General features: G+C 35.4%; 3 protein-coding genes across 5 annotated transcripts; 2 read left to right on the top strand and 1 right to left on the bottom strand.

Annotated features, from left to right (window-relative positions):
- Window positions 1–4,588: 4,588 nt before the first annotated feature.
- Window positions 4,589–7,363, bottom strand: LOC133881964 (transcription factor bHLH25-like). 2 transcript variants are annotated; one of them, XM_062321041.1, is made up of 5 exons: window positions 7,265–7,363; window positions 7,031–7,109; window positions 6,280–6,783; window positions 5,445–5,819; window positions 4,589–5,183 (listed from the first exon to the last, which is right to left on the bottom strand). In XM_062321041.1, exons 2-5 carry the CDS (start codon window positions 7,064–7,066, stop codon window positions 5,109–5,111), a joined length of 990 nt encoding a protein of 329 aa, XP_062177025.1. In that variant the 5' UTR covers window positions 7,067–7,109; window positions 7,265–7,363; the 3' UTR covers window positions 4,589–5,108. The 2 variants fall into 2 exon arrangements, with proteins under 2 accessions (XP_062177025.1, XP_062177026.1); XM_062321042.1 differs by having other exon boundaries at window positions 7,218–7,345.
- Window positions 7,364–9,384: 2,021 nt separating this feature from the next.
- Window positions 9,385–10,453, top strand: LOC133882773 (uncharacterized). 2 transcript variants are annotated; one of them, XM_062321986.1, is made up of 3 exons: window positions 9,385–9,665; window positions 9,744–10,004; window positions 10,110–10,453. In XM_062321986.1, exons 1-3 carry the CDS (start codon window positions 9,500–9,502, stop codon window positions 10,256–10,258), a joined length of 576 nt encoding a protein of 191 aa, XP_062177970.1. In that variant the 5' UTR covers window positions 9,385–9,499; the 3' UTR covers window positions 10,259–10,453. The 2 variants fall into 2 exon arrangements, with proteins under 2 accessions (XP_062177970.1, XP_062177971.1); XM_062321987.1 differs by having other exon boundaries at window positions 10,079–10,453.
- A 3,151-nt stretch (window positions 10,454–13,604) lies between these two features.
- On the top strand, window positions 13,605–19,695 carry LOC133882796 (L-galactose dehydrogenase). The gene is made up of 5 exons (XM_062322017.1): window positions 13,605–14,024; window positions 15,124–15,352; window positions 15,499–15,798; window positions 16,616–16,744; window positions 19,383–19,695. Exons 1-5 carry the CDS (start codon window positions 13,843–13,845, stop codon window positions 19,512–19,514), a joined length of 972 nt encoding a protein of 323 aa, XP_062178001.1. The 5' UTR covers window positions 13,605–13,842; the 3' UTR covers window positions 19,515–19,695.
- The last annotated feature ends 242 nt before the right edge of the window (window positions 19,696–19,937 follow it).

Raw genomic sequence — 19,937 nt, 5'->3', positions numbered from 1 at the left:
TGAATTTGACAACCCATTAGGCTTAGTTTCCTAATCAATAATCAAATCTTAACAATCTACATAGCCGACCACAAATATGACCAAAGAAAGTCAAGAAAATAGGTGAGTGGTCAAATTCAAACTATGCCATGTAGAAAAGTGAGACAGACTTAATTAGGATGTGTGTTTAATTACTATTATTTAATTCCTTTAAGTTTAGAAAATAATTGCAAATAACTTTAATTATTGGACTTCTCCAAACTGTTTGATGGTGTGATCAGATGGATAGGTATGTCAGCGAATTGGGATTCTTTATCGTATCTTTGCTCATTTTGTTTAGTTCATCTGTCCGAGCAGGAGAATTCCTCTCTCTCTCTCCTATTATTATTCTTTACCCCTTTTGTTTTGTACAAAAAATATTAGAGGATCTGAATTTTGATCAAATTTCTTCCCAACGTACGTTTTGATCCACATTTTATACGAGATTGTACAAGCCCTACCTACTTAAAATGAGTGTGGTTCAAGCGGACCGAACTGATAGGATTAAGACAACCTCTCATATGAAGTTGCCCATTCTAATGTAAGAGCATCTCCAATAGATACTTTAAAGAGTCGATAATTTTGCTCATTTTTCTTCTTCTTCTTCTTTTTTTTTTTTTTTTTTTTTTTTTTCTTTCTTTAAAAAAAAAAATAGTAATTAAAATAGAAACTTGCACTTTTAATGCTGCTGGATCCATGTGCGTGTTTGGAATTGCATTTTAAAAAAATTAAAATTATCAAAATTTCAAGTTGTTCTTACAAACCTATACTTAATTAATTGCCGGATTAATACAAGACTGAAACTTTAAGCAAAAAAGAAAACTAAACCTATAAAGAAAATTCCTAAGTACAAAGAAAACTAAAATCAAATAAAAATCCTAATTTTAAAGAAACGTGAATCATTCTTTTCAATAAAATAAAATCTCTAGCCGATCTCAATCAAATCAAATTAAGTTATTTAATATATGAAATGCTAAATTCTTCAAGTATGGCTCTACTTAAGAAAAATGATAAAACAAGTTACATAATATATATTTATCATATTTTAGAATCTTTACACACCCGTATGCATATATAGAGAGATGTGTTTTAATGACATTATTTTAGAAATGGATGGCTTACAGATTTGTAACGGCGATTAAAGCGGAGGAGAATAATTGGAGCAAATTTAAATATATAATTGATGTAATCAGAGTGGGTTTGCGCCAATTGAGATCATGGGGCGTCGAACATGTTAAGAGGAGCGTCAATTCGGCTACTCATATCATAGCTTGAGAGGCTATTTTGTATGTCATATATATGATATAAGTTGAAGAAACTCCAAATTGTATATGTGGTATTGTAGGTAGAAATTTCTATATTCCTAGCTAATTTGTTGAATTTCTAATAAAAGTTCCGATTTTGTTTTAATATATATACATATATATATATATATACACACACACGCTAAGATCTACATATAACTATGATAGAGTATATTACGCGCATTTGACTATGATGTACACGCGCCACTATTTCTTCCTTGACTTAGGATTCTCTACTATACTTCTTTTGGATTAATGGAGGGGGCCAAACCTAAGGGGGGTGGAACATTGAAATTCTTGGGAAATAAAAAAAGAAGAAGAAGAAGAATTTCTTAGATGCGTTAAAAGAGACAAGGTTTAAACCCTAGAAGCCGTTCTATTAATTAAGCCAGACTTTGATTTCATATTTATTATACAACAGCTTAATTAAGCCAGGTTGGCCAGTTACTATTCACTGTATGCTATGCTCTATTGATTATAAGTCTTTCTGTTGTATTTAATGGTGTATATGATAATTGATACCACGTGATCAATATGTTGACATGCCATTCAAAAACTGTGTCACGTGATCCGATTTTAATACCGACAAGGATCCTATTCCCTAAGGAGCATAAGTGAGAGGGTCCAAACTTTATGTGTTCAATATTTATGTTTATCTTTTGTATGGTTAGTTGTAAGCATTATTGAGCATCATTATACTTTGCTTGATCCTCTTGCCCTCTACATGCATGCTTGTTTCCAACCAAACAGCCAAACAGGACCCAGCCTTAATTTACTCCCTATCAATAATTTTCAAATAATTGGACACCCATTTCTGTCATTGGAAAATAATGGTCTTGTAGTTTTTAATCCACTTGACACCACTTGGAAAGTTAAAAGTGTTTTTATTAAGTGAAGGAATTTTTGAGAGAAATAAAATATACAAGAAGACTTTGAATTTCAAGAAAACTGTTGATAGCATCACATGATTGAAAGAAAATTGTTGTAAATGCCAAACTTCTTCTATTTTGTTGTAGGCAACTTATAAATTGATAAAAATAAAATAAAATAAAAAAATCTGCTCTTTAACTCTTGTCTTGGCAAGTACTGAAACAAATCACACAAGGAATCTATACCACTGTAGGACTAGTATTTGTCCATGTGTTCATCACACAATCCAAAAAATTTCTCTCTCTCTCTCTCTCTCTACATATATATAATCTCAATGTTCCCAAACCAAAAGGAGAAAAGATTTCCACTTAATTAGAGAGAGAAAGAGAGAGTTCACAAAGTCATAGCAAGATCATAATCTTTTGCTTGAACATTATACGTTAAATTAATAGGAAACTTCACTTAACTTCTCGGACTTTTATCATTTTTACAATCTCTTTTCAAAGTTTAAAAACTCTCAATTTAGTATATTGAACTTTAAAAAATTTGCAATATCACCCATCCGTTATGATTTTTTGCCCATCAAAGGGGTAAAAAATTTCCAAAATACCATCATTTATTTTTTTATTTTTTTTAAAAAAAAATATTTGTAATTTTATAATTTTATAAAGTTTACAAGAGTATAAGGGTCATTTTACCTTTTGACTGTCTGATTTAACCCCAAACCCTAACAGGAGGGGTGAGATTGCAAAAAATTGAAAATTCGATATATTAAATTGAGAATTTTTAAACTTTGGAAAAAAGATTGTAAAAGTGGTGAAAATTCAAGAGGTTAACTGATGTTTTCCCTTAAATAAAACTTCTAATGACAGCGAAATAACCCATTTTAATACGCTTAAGATAATGTTTAGTCTTTTCAGGACTTTTGAATCTTTAAGTCACTATCAATGACAACTTAGTTAAGTTTTGTTCAACCCTGCTTCTTAACTTAATGGCATAAATGATTGATGATATTAGCATTGGCCTATTATATAGGTAGAGCCTAACTGTTATCTCTGTGAGTATTTGAATATCATTTTATTTGTTCTGTTGCCCAAGTAACTTGGACATTAGGGCAACCATATAGAAAAACTTATATAATTGCATCAAGATTCTAGCACAAAGGCATCTTTTAGCACATAGGACAAGGAATGTCAATTCCATACAGTTCTGTTTTAGTTCTTTATGGTTTATTGGATGTTAAAGTGTTTCACTTCGCTAAGCTTTCTTTCACTTGGGTACTTTATAAGTCATGGTGTCCCATCCTCTCTCAAGGCGTCTTCCTACATGGGCATTTTATAAGCCATATTGTCCTATCTTCTCTCAGGGCGTTTTTTAAGAGTGTCAATAGGTCCATGAACTTTTCACACTGGAGACAACACTTAGGCTTCGTTTGATAACGTTTTTTGGATATGCTTTTTAGTAAAAAAGCAAAAACATTAACAAACAACTCCAAACACAAAACAACTTTCACCTTTATATCACACGATATAACCAAAAAGCAAAAATCACCCTCTCAAAAAAGCATTACCAAACAAGTAGTCTTTCCTGTAATTTCATTGCTTTCCACACATATAACCTTGGTGTTGTTGGTACCCAATTAATTGATTTCTTTTTCCTTATATCCAAGGCTTTTGTCCCTTTCAATTGTGAAATAGATTTCCTCCTAATTATTTCCCATTATTTTCCCAAGTTACTCCCAGTTCCAGAGTAGTTAGTTGTCAACAACTTCCAAGTCACAATTTGTCAATGTGGAGCAGGGTGTTAGCTTCATCATGAACTATCATCATCTGCTTTGAAGTATTTTTAGTAGAATAAGGAATTAAATAATGCCCATTATGTCACAAAAAGAGGAGGATAAGGCAGTTGTAATACTCCAGTCCCACATTAAGAAGAATAATAGCACACATTGAGTTGGTAAATTATAAAAGCACTCATGATGCTAAGTCTCACATTGGTTCCTTAGTAGATGAGACTAAGTTTTATAAGTGATTTTAGAGAGCTCTAAATAAACTACTCCTTTTAGAGTAATATCGCAGATGTGGGTGGGTAGCGCTTTTTTTGGGTCGTTACAAATGATATCAGAACAACCTAATAACGTCATGTGATATTGTAACACTCTAGTCCCACGTTGGAAAGATATATAGTCCACATTGAGTGAATAGATTACAAAGGCACTCACGATGTCCCATATCGGTTCTTTACTAGATAAAATTGAGGTTAAAAACCAAAGTTGTTAGCATGAAAATTTTAAGAGCAGTTGCTTTCAAGCAACTGTTGATTCCATGATGGCTATTGCATATTATTGCGAGTTTGTCTGTAACAATCCTGCATATGTAAAAAACACATGGATAATATAAACAAGTCACAATTATTGCTTCATTATCAACCAAAGTGTTACAATCTATTGACGTTGCAATGAAAAAGACCCCAGAAGAGTTATCATTATGCCTCTAAAACCTGACAAAGTAACTGCAGAAACAGACGCCTGTTTGTCTACACACCAAAAAAGCCATATTCCCTCTTCAACCATCACTCCCCCCACCCCCCACAAAAAAGAAAAAGAAAAAGAAAACTGTGATATTACTCTTTTTGTACAAGTGGGTATTTAAACATGGTCAAAGACTTAACCATGCAAAAATTCAATAAAGAAAAACCCACCTTCAAAAGGAGCCTCACAGCAAACAAGCTTAAAAGTAGATGGTCTAAGATGGTAGAGCATTACAGGCCCTGTAAGCAGAAAAATTTAAAAAGATAAGACTTGGGCTTATTGTGTTTTTGAGGATTATTCCTGTCTTCTGAAGCTTCCAGCAGCAGCAAAAAAAAAAAAAACTTTAGAAGAGACTTTTATATATTAGCTCAAGTTGCAACTTCTTTTCACATGATCAACTCAAAAGCAGATCGTAGATTCCTTACAAGATCCTTCACTGACATGCAGAATTCCTCATCCATCTGCACAATGTGAAGAAGGCATTAATGGGGAAAAGATCAAATACTTATTTCCCAAGAAACAAAACATTGTGTGTGTGTGTGTGAGTCGCCTTCATTTAGTGGAATTATTTCATATAAAAGGTTATTATGAAGACAGGCATTAAGTTTTCATGGATTTTATTTTTTCGATTGCAACTTTAATCTTAAAAGTATTGAATTTCCATCTAAGAAGCTAATCTACTTTTGTAGACTCTTTTTTGTGGTTTGAAAATGAAGGATAACCTGAGCAATTATAGTGATATCAAGAGCAGAACTCCCAAATGTCATGACACTGCTGTTGATGACTGTTAGGTGGAGCTTTTCAATTTCAGTGACCGATTTCTCTAGTACTCCTTTCCTTTTCTCACAGTGAATTCTTATGAGGACATTTTTGTCGCAGAATCTTGCTTCAATTTCTGGTAGATGCTCATCAAGGGGGTCGCTGGAGAGGTTTTCATTTGAGGTAGAGTTGTCACCATCAACCAAGAGTTGAGATTTCCTTACAAAGACCACTGATTCTATGTTTTTCTTCCTAGATTGTTCCTCAAGTGTCTTCACTTTCTCTTGCATTTGTTTCAGGTACTTGATGGCATCGCCAAGAACAGAAGCCTTGTCCATCTATCAACACCATGAAGATATGATTTGACATTGAAAATTATTTAGCAGAAATACTTGATCCTTAAACTCACAATTAGTAATCTCCTGCCTTTCCCAATAATCTAGAAATTACGGGATTTGTTTGAACATAGTTACAGTTAAAACTGAAACTAATGGATGCAATAATCTATAGGACTGGTTTATAATAAGAAATATTACAGATTATACCGAAGTGTTTTAACAAAGCCTGCAGGTACTTTACTGAAGAAAGATACCAAGAGGATGTAGTCTAAGAGAAATCATATATAGTTCTATTTCAGCAAGCATATAGTTTCTTTTAGAAAGCTAAGTTTATATTCTCTAATCTCATTTCTTCTTTTTTTTTGTTGTGTCAAATCAGGGAACATAAAAAGATCAATAAAAAAAAATGATAATCCCAGAGGAGACATTAAGGAAATATAATTGCCATGGAATATTATACCTTCTTAAGGCCAGGAACTATAGCAGATAATGCTATGAACCGCTGGCTGAGCTTCTCTCTCCTTTTCCTTTCTGCCATAATGTGATCTTGTGCTTGGGAAAGTCTACTGCTTGTGCTAATATTCCTCTTACCTCCCTGGCAAGAAGGAAGGGTATTCATGATTTGGGAACATAATACCTCCTCTTTAGGCTTTAAAATACCCATGTGATTCGTGTAGTTCGCATCCGCAAATGATAGATTAATGTTTGGATCAGAAGAAGCAAGTTGTGGATATGATACATGATCGAGTTTGGATGAATCCCAGCTGTTGACTTTGAGCTTTTTCGTGGCTCCATCAATACCAGTCTGAGAAGTTTCCATGGAATTTTTGATGTTGAAGTTTGGGTGAGTCATGAAACAGTGTTGTAAATTCTCTCCGAATGTAGTGGCTGCTGGTTGCAGTATGCTGAGCTCATCGAGAGAGTTCATGTGCCACTGGTTGATGAACCTAGGATCCTCCATACCCTGCAAAAATGCTCAAATTACTAGTGAAAAATTTCTTAAAAAACCAGAAAGTTCCAACTAGTTAATTACCAGTAGTCAAACTATATACATACAGGGTATTCAAAAAACTCTCTACAGTCTTCTTACCTTAAGTTGTCCTACCATTTCATCATGTTTTTGTGACCATGTGCCAAACTCAAAGATTATGCAGTAAGATTTTATACATTTTTAGATAATCATGGATAATCAGGAGCACATTACCACTTACCAGTTCAGATAACCCTCTTATGGAAGAAATCTCCATTAGAAGAACTCCTTTGTTGATTAAAAGAGCTCAAGGAAAGATCCTGCATGAGAGGTCAACAAAACAGATTACTTGGGTATTCAATTCCAACAAAGCTGGTCGTTTTTTTCCTAATTTTTTTATGCAAAACTGCGGCAGAGAAAAATCCCACCTGCAGACAACAACCAACAGCTTGAAATAGAAAGAGGAAAAGCTCACCCTTCAGTTCTGATCAAAGCTTTTCCTTTTCCTGCTTTTTCTCCCTAGAAGGATAAAGACAGTCTGCTTCCTCAATATTTATAGCTCTTGCATGTGAATTGGTCATAGACATTCTGAAACTTATTCTTAATTGCAATTAATATTATATTCTCGTGGGTCACTTCAAGCTGGCAAATTAATACTCATAACTCAATAAGCAAAGTCAGTTTTGTTGTTTTGTGGACTTTTAGGAGGAAGCCTCACCAACTAGCCGTTGAAATTTCACTCAAGATTTTGCTAATGAAGCACTCTAATCTTAAACATGTGGGCACCCAAGTATGTCTAAATCAACCAAAGCCAACCCACAATCTTGTTTTCTTCTTCCTTTGCATTCAAAATCAGAACCAATAAGATCACAGAAAGAGCTGGTGACCCAACCCCATGGATCACAGTTTGAGCCACATGTGAGTTGAAACGTGTCATCTATATTGGCTTTTTGCTCCAAACTTTCCTTTGACTTTTGTTGTTGTCTGATCCAATTCAATGGCGACAGGTGGCCAACGTACATGTTGTTGGGCCCCGTCAAACCGACCCTTTAAAGTTGTGGAACAGGGACATATATTCTGTCCAAGAAGCTTGTAGTCAAAAGTTCTTGTCATTGCCGATTCCAGCGGATGAATGATGGTGCAAGCCAAGTTTGAAAATTGCCTGTTACTGTGATATTTGCTATACAAATATATATCGGTGCCCCGTGCCTGTCGGCGCCGAAATCGCCCAAAAAATGGTCGGCAATAAGTGCGCTCGCACTCGGCGACGTGTGAATTGGCTTACCGTTTCATTTCTTGTTTCTAACCAGGATGCTGTTTGATGTCAAGGACTCAAGCTCAGAGAAAACAGCATTCAACTACAAATCTTTGAAAATTGAAATTCTATCCGGGTTGTTAGGATATTAATTAGGGAAAAATTGTAAAATTGGTAGTTGTGATTAATTTATTTTACAAATTCTATGCGATATAAAAAATAATTTTATAGTATATGTGGTAGGTGAAAATTACAAATTACTTATTGAAGTCGTTTTCGTCCAAAAATTACAAATTACTTCTCGGAGCCCACCCCCTACTCTGGGGTGGCTCCGTCCACCTTTGGGGGTGGTTCGCAAGCCACTGGCATCTACCCCTCCAAACATTCTTTTTTTTTAAAACAAAATATATATTTTTATTCAGAGTGACACGTGTAACGTTTTTATTGGGATTAATGTGGTAACCCTTGCAGACATTGTTAAGTTTGTAGACGGAAAAAAACTTCAAGGAGTAATTTATAATTTTTACTTACCACAACGACCTTAAAATTATTTTTTATATTACATGAAGTGATTTGTAAAATAGGCGAATTACAATGACCAATTTTAGATTTTTTTCTTAATTAATTAAATGATTAAATTAACGCCAAATTGTAATAGAGGGGGATATTGCAAAAAAAATAAAAGTTCGATAGTTTAAATTGAGAGTTTTTGAACTTTGGGAAGTTTGTTCAAATCGAGTGGAAGTTTCTAAGGTTAAGAGGGTTTTGTGAAGTTTCTAATTTTATTTTCCAAAGATTCATACATGTGTATTTTTGCAAATTTCGTTAAATTTTGACTAACGCCTAAATCATTGTAATTTTTTTCCTAAAAAATGAGGGATATTTTAGAAATTTTGACACCGCTCCTTTAGGATTTACACACAGATTGGTGAAATTGAAAAAAATTAAAATATTGATACACTAAATTGAGAGTTTTTTTTATTAAGTTTAGGAATGTGATTGCAAATGTGATTGAAGTTCAGGGAAATTACGTAAAATTTCTCCTTAATTAAATGATTAAATTCATAATTGTTTTTTTATAAGCATAAACTTTTTGAATAAATACTAATTTAACACGGTATCAGAGTAAATGTTTGAGTTCGAACTTTGTATTCATAGTTCACCTTTCATTTAAATTAAATATTATATGTATTAGGCCTCACTTAATGAAGAGATCGAAATTATACTCTCGCATAATAGTAGTGTTAGAATATTAATTAAACAATTAAATTTATATTTTTTATAAATATAAACTTTTAAAATAAATGGTAATTTAACGGTAAAGTTTGGCTCATCAGACTTGCTGCTGTGAATGCTGCTCTATCTGCAACGTTTCGGTTTCCCACAAAACAGTCTTTTGTGCACTTAAATTGATATTTAGCCGTCTCTTTGAGCTTTTCCCTGTATTTCAAAACAATGCGCCGAGAAGAAAAACGACGTAGGTTCAATGAAGCCGTCGTCGACATGCTCTTTCCCCAACCACCGCCTCCTCCACAAGTACTTGGGGAAGAGGAGGAGGAGGAGGAGGAAAACGAACCGGTGAACATATTACGGGAAGACTTCGATACGAATCTTATTCCAGGTTTCAATATGCGAACTATTTTTATATATAAATTATTCGCAATCAGTAATTTGACCAATTGAGTGAAAATGCGTGCAGACGATTTGGAAGAGAGTGGTTGCTCTGCCTGCGATGATACAGATGGTGAATCCGGGCCTCGGAGGAAGCTGACGAGGGCTCAGAGGAAGAGGCTTCGCAAGAAGAAGCTCAAGGAGGACGCATCCCGCCGCGGGAATATTGTTGGGCCGTTGTTACGGCCTTCAACAAGTGAGAGCGAAGGTGGTGATGTTGAGACGGAACCTCCAGATGTTCGACGTAATGTCGCTGAGAAGAAAGTTGATGCTACAGCTGCCAACTCAGGTGAAGATCCACACGTACACGCGCGCACGGAAACTTAAATGTCATATTCAATTGTTTTACGCGCCTGAGTAAAGCGGGCCCTTTGTGTTATGTATTTTTGTTCAGGAGAGGAGGCTGCTTGTGCCAACCAAAAAAAACTGAAGCACAGAAGGATGGCTAAAAGGCTGGCAAAGGACAGATTGAAGCCATCTAATCTGGAGAATTGCAGTCAAAATGATCAGCCTCTTGCTGATCAGAACGTGGGTTCCACGTGAAATCGTGACGCCCGGTACATTCTCCTGTCTTTCCATTTTAAAAATTAACAATTATTGATTCACGGCTCTTACAAATCCAATAGATAATTTTTAAAATGGGAGGATGAGAGAATGATGGTATAGATATATTGATTATATATTGATTATTGAGTTATTTGAATTAATTGAATATGAAAAGCAGTTGAATTGTTGAAATACTATGTGCCAATATAATGTTAGTTTCTGTCATAGAACAAGATAATGTTTGAGAATATGAACACAAGAAACCATATGAAGAAATCATGGTTTTTTATTGGTAAGAGCTAATAAATAATAGGGTTAAATACCTTTTTAGTCCCTGAGTTTTGTCAACTTTATTTTTTAGTCCCTGAGTTTCAATTCGCATCACAGATGATACATCAATTTTGAGAAATGACCAAATTAGTACCTCGGTTAACTTCTCCGTCCAAAAACTAACGGTCCGCCACGTGTCAACCTCAGAAGTTGACACATGGCACTATATAAAAAAATTAAAAATTAAAAATTAAAAATCTTTAAAAATCAATTAAAAAATTTGAAAAAAACTAAAAAAAAAAAAAAAGGGGGTGGCTCTCAGCCACCCCCTTGGCCACCATGGGGGTGGCTGGCCACCCCCATTTTGGCCAGGGAGGTGGCCGGCCTGTCTGGGGTGGCCGAACCACCCCCATGCAGTGGTTCGGCCACCCCCTGGACAGAAAAAAAAAAAAAAAAAAAAAAATTCGGGTTTTCCGTTTTGCCCTCAAGGGGCACGGGGGTGGTCCGGCCACCCCTAGATCGGTCGGTCTGGGGGTGGCCAAACCACCCCCGTGCCCCTTGGGGGTGGTTCGGCCACCCCCAGACCGACCGATCTGGGGGTGGCCGAACCACCCCCATGCCCCTTGGGGGTGGTTCGGCCACCCCCAAGGGCAAAACGGAAAAATTCTTTTTTGGGTTTTTTTTTTTTTTTTTGCCCTTGGGGGTGGCCGAACCACCCCCGTGCCCCTTGGGGGTGGTTCGGCCACCCCCAAGGGCAAAACGGAAAACCCGATTTTTTTTTTTTTTTTTTCTTTCTGTCTAGGGGGTGGCCGAACTACTGCATGGGGTGGTTCGGCCACCCCAAACCGGCCGGCCACCTCCCTAGCCAAAATGGGGGTGGCCAGCCACCCCCATGGTGGCCAAGGGGGTGGCTCTCAGCCACCCCCTTTTTTTTTTTAGTTTTTTCAATTTTTTTTTTAATTTTTTAATTGACTTTTAAAGATTTTTTATTTTTAATTTTTAATTTTTTTATATAGTGCCATGTGTCAACTTCTGAGGTTGACACGTGGCGGACCGTTAGTTTTTGGACGGAGAAGTTAACCGAGGTACTAATTTGGTCATTTCTCAAAATTGATGTATCATCTGTGATGCGAATTGAAACTCAAGGACTAAAAAATAAAGTTGTCAAAACTCAGGGACTAAAAAGTTATTTAACCCTAAATAATAATATAGACCTTGATCTACTTTCTTTAATTAATAACTTACTAATTTTATAAACTATATATATATATATATTATCTCACTACTCTTCCATTTTTCTCGTGTGATTGTATCAATCAATTTTCAGATTTTTTATTTTTAAGAAGAGCTGATTGTCAGTACCACCTCAATTTGTCGTTATTTTTTTTTTTTTTTTTAGAGTTTCTCAGTCGACAAAGAAAAAGAGGAGAGGTAAGAAAAAAAAAACAATAAAAAACTAGTTGTTAACATCTTTTTAAATTAAAATGTGAAGTAAATTAGGTAACAGATTACGAACTCAAAATTTTTGTTCTAATATCATATCACCTCTTATCTTGGAATTGTAAGTTAAGACGAGAGAGAGTGAATTTTATAATGAAGACATTCTTTCAATTTAGTTTATTAAATTGACTTTGTTCAAAATTAAAGGTATAAACGAACTGAGCTATTCGTGAGCTTACTCGAGATCGATTTGAATAAATACGATTCATGCTCAAATCGATCATTAAATGAGCTATTCGTGAATACGAAATCAAACTCAATTATTAAACGATGGAAGCTCGTATAAGTTCGGCTTGACTCGTTTACTTTGTTAATACAAAACTTATTTTTATAATATAATATATTAATAAACAATAGAGTATATGTAAATATAAATTAAGTAACAATTAAAAATGGTCAGTAAATATTAATTGGTTATACTTGTTTGGTTATATAAATATGTACATAAAATAATAAAAGTGAATAATATCAATACTTAATTGTTAATCACTTAATCATATGATACAATGACAATTCAGATACTTAATCATACGATTCATATTATATTATTCATTTAATATAATAGGACTATATGATCATATAATAATATAACATTGTGGCATATGACATGTAATTACTGATCCACTATATCTAATGTTATAACTTATAAGTATTATCATTCGATACTTATGAATCATTACATCGTTGTCATTACGTGATCCAAGATTAGGGGTGTGCAGATCCCACCCGTACCCACGAACCCGCACCGCCAATAACGGATATAAGACATTTTTAAAAAAATGCGGACCCTAAATATGCCAACCCATGATTTATGGGGCGGGTTGCGGTATTAAATTTTTTCCCACCCGCACTCCCGCCTCGCCCCGCATCCCTTTATACTCATACCATCAAATTTTTTCCAAAAAAAATGTAAGAGTCACGACTGGGAGTGTGCCTTTGATTTCATCAAATTTTTCCCAAAAAAATTATAAGAGTCACAAATTGCCCAGATTGTGTACCTTTGAAGTCATTCAATACAGTTATGAAAATGGACAGTTTTGCACTATCCATTTCATCTATATTCTTATTCCATTCTCATATACACTTCCATCTCTACATTCTCACATACACATACCCATTCAATCATAGAAAAGAATAAAAAAGTTCTTTACAGTTGGGTTTTGAACTGGGTTATCAAGATTGTGAATTATTTTTCTAGTTTTGGGCCCAGGAAAAAAAAAAACCCAAACCCGCATGAACCCGTCCCGATCCGTGCTACCCAAGGCCTATGGGGTTGACTATTCACTATGTGAGTTGCGGATCTAGATTTTCAAACCCTTTCAATGCGGGGAGAGTTGTGGGAAACATGCAAATCCGGCCCGCACCGACCCCTATCCAATATCTAAGATCATATGAATTGTTAGATTATATGAATCATATGATCATATATCTATACAATAATACTTCTGTCATATCATCATAAATACGAATTAATTTTTTTTTTAGATGAATAATTTTTTTTTTATTGTTAAAATAAATAATTTGAATCGAATGGGAAGGTAGTTGTTATGTCTCTTTGCAAGAGTCCATGACTGCAGCTTCTGCGAAGAAACACAGATCAATGAAAATCCATTCTGTCTGGGACCCACTAGGGATCCAGACCATTTTAGTACGGTCCACCCCTCACGTGCCACGGTTCTACCACTTGACCTTTTAAATCTATTCCACTCAATTTTCCTTTTACCGTTAGCACTTTCTTTCCCGGGAATCGTCATTGTCAAATTTTCTCGCTTCCCAAACAGCCTCGTCTCGGCCACAAAACCCTGGAACCAATGGCTTCGTCGCCGTCCAAGGTCGAGCTCCGGGAGCTTGGGAACACTGGGCTGAAGGTCAGCTGTGTTGGCTTCGGGGCGTCGCCTTTCGGCAACGTCTTCGGCACAGTCTCCGAGGAAGATGCCATCTCCTCCGTCGGCGAGGCCTTTCGCCTAGGCATCAACTACTTCGACACTTCTCCGTACGTAATTGCATTCCTGAAAAGTGAAATTTTGTGTGTGTGACAGTGTTTGGTGCCGAGAAAATGTAGGGAAAGAGTGGAAAATGTATAGTTAAACATTTAGTATAAGAATTGGAAAAAGAAAGGGATATATTTCTTTAATGCCTCTCTGTTTGGTCGCTGAGAAAACATAGGAAAATAAGGGGAAGTTGAGAAATGAAATGATCGTATCTCTCGTAATGCAGGATCGAAAAATAAAACTTCTTACACTTAGATGGGTAACTTAGCCAGCAAAATTTGGAATTCCGTATGTGTAGTTGGGTTCAGTTCTTAGGAGAAGAAAGTGATCAATTTATTTGATGCCTCGGCACATGCGTTACTATCTATGGAAGGGTTAATTTTAATTAGAAAATATGGGACTAGAAAAGAATATATTAGTGTAATGGATGTTACATTTTCATTATTGAAAACTCTAGTGGACAAAGAATTTGTTTTGCTGATCTTAATAGTTAATACCTTTCAAGAGTTTGGAACTCATTAATGCCTTGTTTGGCTGCCCAAAAATTTAAAAAGGGGAACAAATATAAGGAGTAACGAACTAAAGTTCTAAAATCTGAATATTTCGTTGTGTAAATCATTCGGTGATCAGGTAAGGGTGATCCATCTTAATGAAGATCACTAATTACTTGGCTTTTGGTGGGTTTCTTTGTATGTGTTGCCCAGAAAGTGGGGTTGAAACACAAGAGTGCTTGCCCAGGCCACTTTTTTCCGGAACACAGTCCGAGATAACCGTGACCATGTATATACAAGTTAAAAACCGCTTCACTCTTTTCAACTCTATTTGGTGTACTTCTATTAGTAATTTTTCAAAAAAAAAAAAAATATATGCACTAGATTTCAAACTTAACTCTTTCTGTTTCTCTGTTTCTCTTGGCCCCAAATAGAGTAAGTAGTTGTGCTAAACTTGCACGCTTTCACCCCTATTATGTGCTTCCTTGTTCTTCAATATTAGTTGCTTTGAACTTCCATTCTTGAATGTACTAATTATGTGCTTTAATTGTGATAATTCACTCATTTTGTAAGTTTTGATACTGTATTTTCTTTCTCTTCTCATTTTAAGATATTATGGAGGGACTTTGTCAGAGAAGGTACTTGGTAAGGCACTAAAAGCTCTAGGCGTTCCAAGACACGATTATATTGTATCAACAAAGTGTGGGAGGTACATTGAGGGTTTTGACTTTAGTGCCGATCGAGTGACTAGGAGCATTGATGAGAGCTTGGCAAGATTGCAGCTAGACTATGTTGATATCCTGCAATGCCATGACATTGAATTTGGATCTCTAGATCAGGTGCTTAATTAATTAACCTTGTTCACCTTCTTTGAATAAGTATCATTTTAGTTTTGTATATTCCTAAGGGTATTTGCATGTTTGATGTTTGTTATAAAACTCATTGTGATAGTGCTGCTTGGCTTCTTTAATGTTTTTGTAAACAGGTTGTGAATGAGACTATTCCTGCCCTTCAGAAATTAAAGGAAGCAGGGAAGATCCGTTTTCTTGGAATTACTGGACTTCCTTTGGAAATTTTTACTTATGTACTTGATCGGGTGCCACCTGGCACAGTGGATGTAATTCTGTCTTATTGCCACTATAGTATTAATGACTCAACAATGGAGGATTTACTACCTTACCTAAAGAGCAAAGGGGTTGGTATAATTACTGCTTCTCCACTTGCAATGGGTCTGCTTACTGAGAGTGGTCCTCCAAGTTGGCACCCAGCTTCACCTGAACTCAAGGTGTTCTTCTTAAATAATCAAAATTTTAATTTTTTATGCTTCTTTTGCAACGGATATATCCTTTTAACCAACACCATGTCTGTATGTGTATGTGCGGATGTGTGTCAGCCTGTGATGCCAAAAAGGAGAAAAAAAAAAGTTCCCCAAGCTAGCAAATATTGTGGAATGAGAGATAGACACTTCTTAGAGAAGAATAAAGGGAGAGATTGGCCCTTGACAAGAACTAATGATCAATTATTATATAGAATGAAAACATCTCTTCTGATTATGGACATTAGTTCATATAATATTCAAATATCTAGAAAAGTGCTCCTACATAAATAAGTGCTTTCATGTACACCTGCAACTAGGTTTATGTTTTTATAAAGGAACAAATAATGTTTATTACCTTGTTGCCAATGTTTGAGGGGAAGTAGTTCACAATAAATTCGAATTTGAGCACATGGGATTACCACAATATTTCATTCTCCCATGTTGGACTCCTTTTTAGCTAACCAGGTAAAGAGAAGAATGATCCACATATTGCATTGCTAAAATGAAAGGTAGACAAAAATCTATTTATGAAATAAACGTAATGTTGCTACCTGTTAAGTTTTGATGTCCGTCCACATAAGAGAGTCACCTCTGTTGATCTTTTTTTAGGTAATAGGTTCATACCCCGTCATCTTCGCCATTGAACATTGTAAATGTTCTCAAAGATATTATAACTGTTTGCTTATGGATAGATGGATTACTTCATTTCTGAAATTTGTGTATGGTTTGAAGGATTTAATATGATTGTTTTTAACTGCTTCTATCTGTTTCTTATTTTCCACAGTCTGCATGCCAAGCTGCTGCTGCCTATTGTAAAGAAAAGGGGAAAAATATTTCAAAGTTAGCTATGCAATATAGCCTGTCAAATAAAGACATTTCATCTGTGTTGGTTGGAATGAACTCTGTTAGACAGGTAGATTTATCATTTCCTTAATTTCCACATTACCAAAATATACATGTATTTTTATTTATTTTCACAAATATCTATCTCACCATGTTGAGAATATGCATATCACCCTACTCTCAAGCCTTACGCATGGTCATCCAATATATATAAATTGCCTGGATCATGTCTGTTGCATTAAAATTGAATAATTGCTGACCTTTTTCTTGGATAAAATATTTACTCTAAACACACAGGAATTCACTTTTTTGTCATTGTGCTTTACATGATAACTAACATATATTGAGTATGAACAATTAGCGATTAACACTCATCAAGTTGAGCTATAAGCTCAAATTTTTGGTACTGCTGGCACATAAGAGACATGTGTATGTCTTTTTGCTTGTTTTATAATCAATTCATGTAGACAAGTGTTTCAGTTGATTCCCCACCATGTAAAGTCATGTTCCAAATGTGTTTATTCAAGATAAAATTTGCAGTGGGTTTATGAATAGTTGTTCAGTGTCATACTTTTAAAGTGTTGTGATAAATGTGATAGTATAGTGTGCAATGTTATGATGCATTGCTTACGGAAGGTCAATGTATTTGTAAGTCTGATTTAATTAAAATGGATGTTCAAAATCAAATACTGCAAAAAGTTGGCTGCAGTTACAAGAATGAACAACTGTGAGAGGCAGCCTTTTGTTAAGAAATTTCTTGTTGTAGAAAGTGGACAAGTCTTGGTGTTCAAGACCTTAAAATATGGAGATACGGATGAATGTTAACCTATTGTCTTGTTGACTGTGTTTTACTCGAACATATACCCCTTTTTTTTTCTCTTCTGCTTTTATTTTGGGTCTGAAATACTTAAGCCATATAGATGGCATAAGTATACAAATTTGTTAAGCATATAGCAGATAGTCAACAATATGCTATTGGACAGAGTTCCAGCACTGCAGCCCAAAACTCTTGAGAAAATTGACAGTCAAAGATCAGATGCTCCACATTTCATTACCTCTTTTAACAAAAAGCACAATAAACATGTTAAGCGTTCCCTTTATTATGAAGAAAAGTTGAATCTGCAATCTTTGCCCTCTTACCAGCCATGAAGTAAGATTGCGCCTTGGAATGATTGGTGTTTCTACTCCAAACTGTAGCATCCTGAGAAACTTGAGTAAAGCTTTGATATATCTTCCAGCACTTTTGACGCGAACAACATCCTCACCCTGAAATACCCATTTCCTTTCTTCCTTTAAATCTGGTCATATCTTAATATCATTTTTGATCCATTGCCACAATTCCTCATAGAATATGCACAGTTAGGATCAGCCAAATCCTGTCTCCCATTCCTAATTACATCTGCTATAGTAGTTTTCCTAGGATATCAAAATCTTCAGTTATGCTCTCCCTTCATCTCTACTATCCGCACCTGCCTTTGTCCCTTACTGCCATTGTTTTTTCCTCATCTAATTGGAGTCATTATATTTGATATGGCATATTTATGTATGAAGCTTGTGTTGGTGGAGATCCAGTATTTTCTGAACCCCTATGTAAGGAATTACAAAAGAAATTCTTTCAACAGCTATCCATCCATCACCCGTTCCCCCCTAGCTGTGCGTGTGGGCAGACAGTGCCACTACAGTTTGGCAAACTTGCTTCGGGAAAAAACGTATTTGAACCTAGGAGTTTTTGAAAGTCCAGGTGTAGTCCATAACTGCTGAAAATACCTCTTTGTGTAAGCTTGTAAGGGTGGCCAGGCCAGGCAAGCCCATTTCCTTCATACTCATGTAATTGGGTTTGGATTCTCACCTTAATTATTTGCCTATCTGGAACTTTTGTGAAATATTTTGGAATAAGAAAACCATTGATACTCTATTTGAGGTTATGATTTTATAAATTATTTCAAAGGGAAGTTATATCTGACACCTCTTGCACTTTTGGTCCTTTTGATTTTAAGATCCCAAGAATTCAATTTTTCAATTTTAAGATTCAAGCTTTAGCTCATTTCCAATTATTGACTTCAATAAGAATTTTGTCAATTTTGAAATGGAAAATTCTTTCTATCCAGTTATATCCCTCTCTCTCTCTCTCTCTCTCTCTCTCTCTAAGCTCCAACCGTGGAGCTTAAACCATAGTCAACCTCCCTCCCTGGCTGTGCAGCTTGAGCTTGACATTTAAAATTAGGAGGGTATAACTGAAAAAATCCATTTAAAATTTGCAGAATACTAATGGTGGTCTTTGAATATTTGATTGAAAATAGACCAAAGTTCGGATCTAAAAATTGAAAAATTGAGAATCCAAAATCAAAATAATCCAAAAAACGGGGGATATCAGATATAATTTTCCTGTTTTATATGATGAGACCACCTACTACATGGTTAAATTACGATTCCTTTAGCATGCATTGTTGTTCATTTATTTTCTTCATGTGATCATGTCCCTGTGGTAGTTATGCTAAAAAAAATTTGTCAACACCAAGGATTCCATGGTTCCAGCCAAGTGCCAGAAAATTGTCTAACTTGCCCGTCCCTGATTAATACCGAAGGCCTTAGCATGATACTAAGCGATATATGAATTGAGTAGTATTATCTACTAAATGATGTTGAATTATCTCTTAACAATCATTCTTCTCGAAATGTTTATAAATTGGTGGCATTTTGATAACCAGGTTGAGGAGAATGTTGCTGCTGCTCTGGATCTTGAAACTGCCGGGAAAGATGAGGAAACTTTATCAGAGGTTGAAGCTATCCTGAAACCTGTGAAGAATCAAACATGGCCAAGTGGAATCCAACAGAGATAACTACTGCTTTCATGTTAGTGAATTATTTCTGTTCTCCCAGTAAAAAAAAAAAACTAATCCATTTGAAGGCGAATTCAAATTCTTGTATGCATGTCATCTAAGCATACACTATGCATCATTTTCTTTTCTGGGACAGAATGAGACATTATATATTATGATTTTGGAGTAATGATTTTGGACATTATGGGTTTTGAAACCGGCTTGTGGTGACCTTAGTAGAGCAGACAAAAATCCCGGGTCAAATGATTGAATTTGGGGGACCAAAATAAATAATTATTCTTCATTGCTGTGAGAACTGAGAAGCAATCAAACTACTGCCCGTTACGTTAGCGGGTTCCAAACCTACCATTCTCGTCCGGGAGAAAAGGAGAGCACTAACAAAATAATTACTTATCTAAAAGCATAAAGTAATAAATTTGTTTT

This window comes from Alnus glutinosa, chromosome 11, assembly GCF_958979055.1.
Source record: "Alnus glutinosa chromosome 11, dhAlnGlut1.1, whole genome shotgun sequence".
Lineage (NCBI taxonomy): Eukaryota > Viridiplantae > Streptophyta > Magnoliopsida > Fagales > Betulaceae > Alnus > Alnus glutinosa.
This window is presented reverse-complemented; position numbering and strand designations above follow the sequence as displayed.

Coding starts and splice junctions, on each gene's coding strand:
- LOC133882796 (XM_062322017.1), top strand. CDS start 13,843: ATGGCTTCGTCGCCGTCCAAGGTCGAGCTCCGGGAGCTTGGGAACACT. Junction 14,025..15,123: donor AACTACTTCGACACTTCTCC/GTACGTAATTGC, acceptor TCTCATTTTAAG/ATATTATGGAGGGACTTTGT. Junction 15,799..16,615: donor CAGCTTCACCTGAACTCAAG/GTGTTCTTCTTA, acceptor TATTTTCCACAG/TCTGCATGCCAAGCTGCTGC.
- LOC133881964 (XM_062321041.1), bottom strand. CDS start 7,066: ATGGAGATTTCTTCCATAAGAGGGTTATCTGAACTG. Junction 6,784..7,030: donor TAAGAGGGTTATCTGAACTG/GTAAGTGGTAAT, acceptor GCATTTTTGCAG/GGTATGGAGGATCCTAGGTT. Junction 5,820..6,279: donor TAGTTCCTGGCCTTAAGAAG/GTATAATATTCC, acceptor TGGTGTTGATAG/ATGGACAAGGCTTCTGTTCT.
- LOC133882773 (XM_062321986.1), top strand. CDS start 9,500: ATGCGCCGAGAAGAAAAACGACGTAGGTTCAATGAAGCCGTCGTCGAC. Junction 9,666..9,743: donor CGATACGAATCTTATTCCAG/GTTTCAATATGC, acceptor AAATGCGTGCAG/ACGATTTGGAAGAGAGTGGT. Junction 10,005..10,109: donor TGCTACAGCTGCCAACTCAG/GTGAAGATCCAC, acceptor ATTTTTGTTCAG/GAGAGGAGGCTGCTTGTGCC.